This window comes from Rhinatrema bivittatum, chromosome 15 (assembly GCF_901001135.1).
Source record: "Rhinatrema bivittatum chromosome 15, aRhiBiv1.1, whole genome shotgun sequence".
NCBI lineage: Eukaryota > Metazoa > Chordata > Amphibia > Gymnophiona > Rhinatrematidae > Rhinatrema > Rhinatrema bivittatum.
In genome coordinates, this window is record NC_042629.1 from 75607400 (window position 1) to 75616927 (window position 9528).

A 9528-nucleotide genomic window follows, 5' to 3' on the forward strand; every position below is an offset into this window, starting at 1 on the left:
CTCCAGCAGAGAGAGAGTGTGTGTGTCTGTGTACCTCCAGCAGAGAGAGAGTGTGTGTGTCTGTGTATCTCCAGCAGAGAGAGAGTGTGTGTGTCTGTGTACCTCCAGCAGAGAGAGAGTGTGTGTGTCTGTGTACCTCCAATAGAGAGAGAGTGTGTGTCTGTGTATCTCCAGCAGAGAGAGAGTGTGTGTCTGTGTATCTCTAGCAGAGAGAGAGAGTGTGTGTGTCCCCCCAAGTGTGAACGCCCTATGAGTAACTAGAGACCAAGGGGAAGACGTTCAGTAAGTGCTGGAGTGAATTCAACCTTTTCCCCAGATCTCCTGCACCTCTTTACTAAACTGAAAGCCGTGATGCTAACGCATACATTGTTTTCACTGATAGTCTGGTACATTTTTATTGACACCTGAACTTTTTTTTACCTGATATGAAACCCTGAACAATACAAAAAAAAAGAAAGTCACAGACTGCCTGAGCTGTGCTCTCTCTCTCGTATCCCCCATTCTCCCTCTGGTTTTGTGTTATGCAGAGTGTGGTCCTTACAAGCCTGTGTTTGCTGTATCCTCCGCACAGCAGGTCTTGTGAAACACCCCATGTGCACGGGATAGGAAAGTGCAATAGTGAAGGTACACGGGGCCGGTGCTTTCACTTGCCACCCTAAGCCCTTCCTTGCAGGAGGTAGCCCAGTAGGAGGGATGGCTTCCCTGGCTTGTTAGTCTCTATGGCGCTGGTATTGTCTTGTATTTGTTTGTAAATGTTTTGCTAGAATATATAAAGGTGTGGACTATGCAGGTATAGTCGGCACCTTGTCTGAAAATGTGTTTGCTGAACGGTGTTATCTGTGCCTTATCCACAAGCTGCGCAAGATATCGGGCAGCAGAACTGCATTTTGTGATGAAAGTGAGTGGCCGAGCTGTGACATTGCAAAAGGAAAGGGAATAAAAGATTGTGGCCTTAGCAGGCTGTGCTGTGTAATTCTTGCAAATGGAGGGCCAGCTCTGCAGCTGAATTTAAGGAGCATAAAGGCAATGCCTGGACAGAGGGACCGGACCAGCACAATCGAGTCCTCCAGCCCCTCCTCCCGGGTCCACGCCGCTGGCTTTAGCTCTGATACTGGGGACCAGTGACTTCCCTGCCAGGCTGGGGCTCTGCCCGGGTACTCGCCTTCCTCTTCCTGCTCAGTGAATTCCCCCTCTCCCCCCCATTACGTTGTCCTTTCAGTTACTCATTTAATCCCATCTGAACCACAGAAAGACCCTGAAAAGGCACAAAGGTGACTGGACAGAGCAGTTTATTTAGGAGCTTTGCAGCACAGCGTTTATTCTCTCTTGCAGCCCGAGGTGCTGGGGGGGGGGGGGGAGAGGCAGCTTTCGGTAAGGGAGCTGGAAATAATGGTGCAGGGATCAGTGGGGTGAGAAGGTGGACCCCTCAGCAGAAGGGCCTAGGACCCCTGCAGGCGGGCGTGGCTGTGAAGTTGAGGAAGTGCAGATTGTAGTTCTCGATGCGCTTGCGGAAGCAGTCGGCAGCCTCCTCATCGCACTCGCACACCAGCTTCTCACACCTGTTCCTCGATTTCACTGGGAGGGCAAGAGAGGAGAGGAGAGGCAGTGAGCAACTGAGGAGGATGTCAGGGTGCTCCCTGCTCCCCTGAGAGACCTGACCCAGCTCCCCTGAGAGTCACAGGGAGACCTGACCCAGCTCACCTGAGAGAGAGAGAGAAATCCCTGCCCTGCTCCCCCGAGAGTCACAGGGAGACCTGACCCAGCTCACCTGAGAGAGAGAGAGATCCCTGCCCTGCTCCCCTGAGAAGAGGAAGAGAAGCCTAACCCGGCTCCCCTGAGACCCTGCTCACCTGAGAGAGAGAGAGAAATCCCTGCCCTGCTCCCCTGAGACCCTGACCCAGCTCACCTGAGAGAGAGAGAGAAATCCCTGCCCTGCTCCCCCGAGAGTCACAGGGAGACCTGACCCAGCTCACCTGAGAGAGAGAGAGAAATCCCTGCCCTGCTCCCCTGAGAGTCACAGGGAGACCTGACCCAGCTCACCTGAGAGAGAGAGAGAAATCCCTGCCCTGCTCCCCTGAGACCCTGACCCAGCTCACCTGAGAGAGAGAGAGAAATCCCTGCCCTGCTCCCCTGAGAGTCACAGGGAGACCTGACCCAGCTCACCTGAGAGAGAGAGAAATCCCTGCCCTGCTCCCCTGAGAGTCACAGGGAGACAAAACCCAGCTCACCTGAGAGAGAGAGAAATCCCTGCCCTGCTCCCCTGAGTCACAGGGAGACCTGACCCAGCTCACCTGAGAGAGAGAGAGAAATCCCTGCCCTGCTCCCCTGAGAGTCACAGGGAGACCTGACCCAGCTCACCTGAGAGAGAGAGAGAAATCCCTGCCCTGCTCCCCTGAGAGTCACAGGGAGACCTGACCCAGCTCACCTGAGAGAGAGAGAGAAATCCCTGCCCTGCTCCCCTGAGAAGAGGAAGAGAAGCCTAACCCGGCTCCCCTGAGACCCTGCTCACCTGAGAGAGAGAGAGAAATCCCTGCCCTGCTCCCCCGAGAGTCACAGGGAGACCTGACCCAGCTCACCTGAGAGAGAGAGAAATCCCTGCCCTGCTCCCCTGAGAGTCACAGGGAGACCTGACCCAGCTCACCTGAGAGAGAGAGAGAAATCCCTGCCCTGCTCCCCTGAGAGACCTGACCCAGCTCACCTGAGAGAGAGAGAGAGAGAGAAAGAGAAATCCCTGCCCTGCTACCCTGAGAGACCTGACCCAGCTCACCTGAGAGAGAGAGAAATCCCTGCCCTGCTCCCCTGAGAGTCACGGGGAGACCTGACCCAGCTCACCTGAGAGAGAGAGAGAAATCCCTGCCCTGCTCCCCTGAGAGTCACAGGGAGACCTGACCCAGCTCACCTGAGAGAGAGAGAGAAATCCCTGCCCTGCTCCCCCGAGAGTCACAGGGAGACCTGACCCAGCTCACCTGAGAGAGAGAGAGAAATCCCTGCCCTGCTCCCCTGAGAGTCACAGGGAGACAAAATCCAGCTCACCTGAGAGAGAGAGAAATCCCTGCCCTACTCCCCTGAGAGTCACAGGGAGACCTGACCCAGCTCACCTGAGAGAGAGAGAGAAATCCCTGCCCTGCTCCCCTGAGACCCTGACCCAGCTCACCTGAGAGAGAGAGAGAAATCCCTGCCCTGCTCCCCCGAGAGTCACAGGGAGACCTGACCCAGCTCACCTGAGAGAGAGAGAGATCCCTGCCCTGCTCCCCTGAGAAGAGGAAGAGAAGCCTAACCCGGCTCCCCTGAGACCCTGCTCACCTGAGAGAGAGAGAGAAATCCCTGCCCTGCTCCCCTGAGACCCTGACCCAGCTCACCTGAGAGAGAGAGAGAAATCCCTGCCCTGCTCCCCCGAGAGTCACAGGGAGACCTGACCCAGCTCACCTGAGAGAGAGAGAGAAATCCCTGCCCTGCTCCCCTGAGAGTCACAGGGAGACCTGACCCAGCTCACCTGAGAGAGAGAGAGAAATCCCTGCCCTGCTCCCCTGAGACCCTGACCCAGCTCACCTGAGAGAGAGAGAGAAATCCCTGCCCTGCTCCCTGAGAGTCACAGGGAGACCTGACCCAGCTCACCTGAGAGAGAGAGAAATCCCTGCCCTGCTCCCCTGAGAGTCACAGGGAGACAAAACCCAGCTCACCTGAGAGAGAGAGAAATCCCTGCCCTGCTCCCCTGAGTCACAGGGAGACCTGACCCAGCTCACCTGAGAGAGAGAGAGAAATCCCTGCCCTGCTCCCCTGAGAGTCACAGGGAGACCTGACCCAGCTCACCTGAGAGAGAGAGAGAAATCCCTGCCCTGCTCCCCTGAGAGTCACAGGGAGACCTGACCCAGCTCATCCTGAGAGAGAGAGAGAGAAATCCCTGCCCTGCTCCCCTGAGAGTCACAGGGAGACCTGACCCAGCTCACCTGAGAGAGAGAGAGAAATCCCTGCCCCCGCTCAGGGGCAGACAGACCCAAGTCAGGGGCTTTTATTGCAGGCTCAGGGCCCTTCACTCCATATTTTAACCCCTTCTTACTTTTTTTTTTTTTTTACAAAACTCCATTAACAAACCATCGCCCTTTATTAGTAAAGAGACCGCTGGAGGGAGCTGAAGGAGCTACAGAAGAGGGAGGCAAGGTAGCCTGAGGGGTGGCCAGAAGTGAGAGCTAGGAGGGCGATACTCACCGCACTTGATCTTATCCTCGTAGGCATAGAAGCGGTAGGTCTGGATGGTGGGATTACAGCCCCTCATTATTGCCTCATTATAGCAGCAATCGTGCTCATGGCAGCACCTGATCAATCAGAAGGAAACAGGGGAATCAGCCAAGGGGGGACCCTGACCTCATCTTCCTACTGGAATCCACCTCTTAGAAATTACATTTTGTTTTCATGTTTAATTATTGCCCTCCCTGCCTGCCCTGTGGCTGCCCTCCAAGCTTTACCCACCTGTCTATGGGATCCAGCACCATGCCCTGTGTGTTGGGCCCGCAGTGACAGCCGTAGTTGGTGAAGTTTGCCAGGCTGTAAGGGAAGGTGGTCAGCCGGATCATCTCGTCAAACTGTGCCGTCGTGCAGGCCCCAAAGGCGACCACTGAAACAGAAAGCAGGACCCTGAGGAGCACGGCTGGGCCTGGGGAGGGACCCGGGACTGAGGGGGTCACAGTCCTGGGGGGGTGCAGAACCAGGGGCATGTGGCAGATATGAGGGAAAAGGAATAAAACAGGAAACAGAGCCGGAAGCATCCAGAGCCCGAGGGTGCTCTCCTGGACTCTCAGCCGTGCACGTGCGGCCCAGCTGTAATGAGGGGTGAAGCACCCTGCGGGCACGCTGAACCCCTGCGTCCCCCCGGCAGGGGATATAAAACAGGCCTCACAGGAGGTGCCGAGGTCCACTGGGGCATGGCTTCTTCTCCCTTCACCTTCTCGGGTGCTGGAATGAGCTGCATCCCTGCTTCTGCTGCATTAAGCTCTTTGAATAAAAGGCCCTGCATGAAATCGATATTCTCCCTAGCTGCTTCTTAATTTCTCCCACCCATGGGGCATCTTAGCTTTGCTAACCTTCAGAGGGGACAGCCCTGGTGTCGCACACAGGACAGAGGCGCCTTAGAGATCAAGCAAGGGGCCGAGCCTTCGAGGAGACGAGCCCGTGTCATCACATGCATTCACTTTCCTACAATCCCTGGGGGATGGAGGGGGTCATTATTCACTGCAGGCTGCCCGCTTCCCTGGCTGGCTCCGTTTTAAGCTGCTCTGGTGCATGTGAAGATGGGGAACACTCACCCCCGGCCAGGAGCGGTGCAAAGAGGAGGCAATGTCCCATCCTTGCTCTGGAGCGGAAGAGGTCGGCACGGGTTTCTGCCTCTCGGCCTGTGCGCTGCCCCTCCTTATATACTCTCCCTCGCCAGGCCTTGTGCCCACTTCCTTATAATTACCCACCCAGGCCAGAGACTATAATTGCAGGACTCAAAATGAGAAAGCAGAAATCATTATTTAATTGCAGTGTTTAAGTCTGAAAGTCACAAAAGCAGAATCCCTGGAGGCCGGCCAGCTAAGCTCAGTGGCCGTGCCGGGAAGGGTCTGAGGGTTTCATAGTCACTGCACAATGGCGGCACCTAGTGGCCACCCCCGGCAGAGGCTATAAAACAGGGCCAAGTTAAGAATGAAGGCTCCTGGCTCCGACTGAGCTGAAAGTGCAAAGGTCCAAGAGGAAACTGAGAGGGGGTGAAAAAGACGAATCTTATGGAAGCATGGAGGGGTGAGACGGGGTTAAAGCTCCTTTCTGTGCGAATGAAAAGTTAGGGGTTACTTAGGTGCCCCTCCTCAACCTCTCCTACCCTCTCCCCTGCAATCACTGTAAGGGCAAAGGAGCAGCAACGTCAGTAAACGTCTGCCCGCCTAGGACTGGATTTATGGCAGCGAATCCCCTGAGCCCCATCGCCCCCGCACCTGCTGCCGCCCCCACCACCTTCTCAGAGCAGGGGGACCAAGCCTGCCGTCGCAGCAGGATCCTGGCGCACGTGCATTCCAATGCACTCTGGGACTTGTAGTCCTGCAGGCTTGCAGTGGCCGGGGCACAAGGAAGGTTTTGAATAAAACTGCCCCACCGTGCATGAGGACCTGAAACAGGTCTGCACTGTCGTTTTTAAAGGGCAGGAAAATCACAACCACGTTTGTTTCTTTTCATTTCCCATCCAAAATGGCAAAATATCACCTGGTTTGCATTCCTAGCGCAGGCTGTGACACAGAAAGAGCAGAATGAATGCAGGCTCCCGCGGTTTCATTTCCACTGCTGCAGGGCTGGAGATCGCGGCTCCTTCTCGGGTGATGCACTAAGATGCGCACAGCCACCTCTCCTGGGCGTCCAAAGCGATATGTAAAGGAGCTGCTGCCTTACAGAGGACGCGTTAGGGAAGGATTTGCGTCCCTGGTGCATCGGGGGTCCAGGAGAAGCGGCTGTGCACCCACTACAAGCATCCTTTTATCCTCCCTCACCTGATTTCTCCCAACGCCAGGAACATGTATAGTGTGCGTCCAGAATTTGTTTTTTCTTAGATCATAAGAACATAAGAACCTGCCATACTGGGTCAGACCAAGGGTCCATCAAGCCCAGCATCCCATTTCCAACAGAGGCCAAACCAGGCCACAAGAACCTGGCAATTACCCAAACACTAAGAAGATCCCATGCTACTGATGCAATTACATTATTCCTTCAGTCTTAAACACGGCAAGCAGTAGATCTAAGTACTGCAAGGATACTTAGAAGAAGGACCCTCACAGAACAGTACTTTTGCATTTCTCATGAGCCTTTGGCTTGCAGAAAAACTTAATGCCAGCTCCTTGGACTGAAGTTAATTTCATTGGGCGCCCGGCGAGTTACTGCATTGGGGGTAATAGCTGATAGAATTCACACGTGATGGGCGCTATTGGCGCGGCAGCTGTTAGACGCGCTAATCCCCTTATTGCGTCGGGTGTTACTCTAGCACATCCAAAACGGGTGTCCAACTGCTCGTTAACCTGTGCACTAGGCTGGGGCCACTTCATGGCTTCGGGCCCTCTGTTTGTAGACCCTGTGGCTGCTGTGAGAGCCCAGACTAAGCTCGCCCGGGTCATGACATTGCCGAGTCACTTTCTGCCTCTCACGTCTTATTTGCACAGAGTCTGTTCCGTTGGAGCACGGGGATGCTGTTTGCAATGGGAAGGGACAGTGTAATCGGGGGTTTTTTTAAACATTATCAGAATTTGGAAATCGTCAATTCGGACAGAAGCCCAGAACCGAAACACAAAGTCACTGGCAGGTAGAGCCGTCCTCCGTGATGCCTTCGCCTTCCGTGCAAAGACGCGCTCGGAGCGTCCCTGTCCAAGGTGGCATCAGTGCGAGGGCAGCTGCAGGACGACGTCTCTCCTGGCCCTGGCAGAGGTCAAGGCCAAGCTCTTACTTTCACCAGCAAATAAGAGGAAAGCACTGAAGGGGCCCCGGAAATTTAATGAAGTTTCATACTAAGCAGGTAGTACAAAGTCTCTAGTTGTGCAGATAATTACTGTGCAGAGGAAGAAAGCTGGCACGGTGCCCTCCTGCCATGAAAGCAGAGAGCGCGCGGCTGAATGGAAGGCCTGTGCTGGGCGAGCTGTCAGTCCCTCCCCGAGCCCTTTCATCTCCCTCTGCCGGGGCTGCAGTGATTGCTGTGTAACTCCGGGGGCTCGACCCCCTCCTCCGGCAGGAATGCACAGCACTTTCTCCTGCTCGCAAGGAAAAGAAGAAGATATGTATAGGTGTTTAATAAAAGTTGCACTGACACCAGCAGGGTACAAAAAGCACAGCCCGGGGGAATCTGACAGGGTGCCGCAGGCTTTTCTGTTACTGTTCATACCCCAGCTCAGTCCAGACTCCTCGTTCCCCCTGAATTACAGGGAGGTTTTTTCTCTTTGCTGGGACATGGGCCCAGTGCAGGAGGAAATGCAGCTGCCCTGCTTCTTGCAGGCTCCAGCTCAGTTTAGTGCGCCTGAGGGTCTGCCTGGGTTCTCCATGTGAGGCTGAGCTGAGGGATTCTGCTAGCCTGTAGCTTTCTGTCTCTAGAGCAGCAGGGTTTGGTTTTTTTTAATTTATAGTCCATCTGGTCAGCCACTTTTCCAAAAGGACACAGATTATAGGGGCAAACTGATGAGCCCCTGTCCCCCAGGACAGGGCCAAGGAGTAGTGGAAGAGAAAAGAATAAGCCAGCAAGACAGAGCCTGCTGGAGTGCTTAGGCTGCTGTTTGCAATATTCTGCAAAAGGAGCTTGTTCAGGTGCGGTATCCTACGACGTGGAGGGACGTGGCCGCTAGCTGCACCACACTGCGCTTTTAAGGCCCACAGCATCCTAGTCCTTTTATGAGAAGGCATGACCAGGTATCTGGGGGCAGCAGCCTCTCTGCAGGGCCTCGCCACGCACCCTGGCTGCTTCCTTGGCCACAGTCCCTGTGCCGCATGTAGGACGTGGAGCAGCATTTAATTTTCTAAGGAGTTATGGACCAAGCAACCCGGGCAGACCCAGGAATACTTCCTGCAAGGTGCTTATTTCTAAGGAGTTATGGACCAAGCAACCCGGGCAGACCCAGGAATACTTCCTGCAAGGTGCTTATTTCTAAGGAGTTATGGACCAAGCAACCCCAGCAGATCCAGGAATACTTCCTGCAAGGTGCTTATTTCTAAGGAGTTATGGACCAAGCAACCCCAGCAGATCCAGGAATACTTCCTGCAAGGTGCTTATTTCTAAGGAGTTATGGACCAAGCAACCCGGGCAGATCCAGGAATACTTCCTGCAAGGTGCTTATTTCTAAGGAGTTATGGGCTAAGCAACCCCAGCAGATCCAGGAATACTTCCTGCAAGGTGCTTATTTCTAAGGAGTTATGGACCAAGCAACCCCAGCAGATCCAGGAATACTTCCTGCAAGGTGCTTATTTCTAAGGAGTTATGGACCAAGCAACCCCAGCAGATCCAGGAATACTTCCTGCAAGGTGCTTATTTCTAAGGAGTTATGGACCAAGCAACCCGGGCAGATCCAGGAATACTTCCTGCAAGGTGCTTATTTCTAAGGAGTTATGGACCAAGCAACCCCAGCAGATCCAGGAATACTTCCTGCAAGGTGCTTATTTCTAAGGAGTTATGGACCAAGCAACCCCAGCAGATCCAGGAATACTTCCTGCAAGGTGCTTATTTCTAAGGAGTTATGGACCAAGCAACCCGGGCAGATCCAGGAATACTTCCTGCAAGGTGCTTATTTCTAAGGAGTTATGGACCAAGCAACCCCAGCAGATCCAGGAATACTTCCTGCAAGGTGCTTATTTCTAAGGAGTTATGGACCAAGCAACCCCAGCAGATCCAGGAATACTTCCTGCAAGGTGCTTATTTCTCTGGCCGCCTGTGAGGTGTTCAGCAATCTCATCCCAGGCTTCTCAGCAGAGTTCTCGCTCTCTCTCTCTCTAACCTGGGCCTTTTTCTCTCTCTTTTCTCGGCTCCTGGACTGAAAT

General features: G+C 54.2%; 1 protein-coding gene across 1 annotated transcript; it reads right to left on the reverse strand.

Annotated features, from left to right (window-relative positions):
- Positions 1 to 812: 812 nt before the first annotated feature.
- Positions 813 to 5568, reverse strand: LOC115077086 (phospholipase A2 homolog otoconin-22-like). Its single transcript, XM_029579262.1, has 4 exons — positions 5301 to 5568; positions 4468 to 4612; positions 4207 to 4313; positions 813 to 1575 (listed from the first exon to the last, which is right to left on the reverse strand). Exons 1-4 carry the CDS (start codon positions 5338 to 5340, stop codon positions 1427 to 1429), a joined length of 441 nt encoding a protein of 146 aa, XP_029435122.1. The 5' UTR covers positions 5341 to 5568; the 3' UTR covers positions 813 to 1426.
- Positions 5569 to 9528: the final 3960 nt, after the last annotated feature.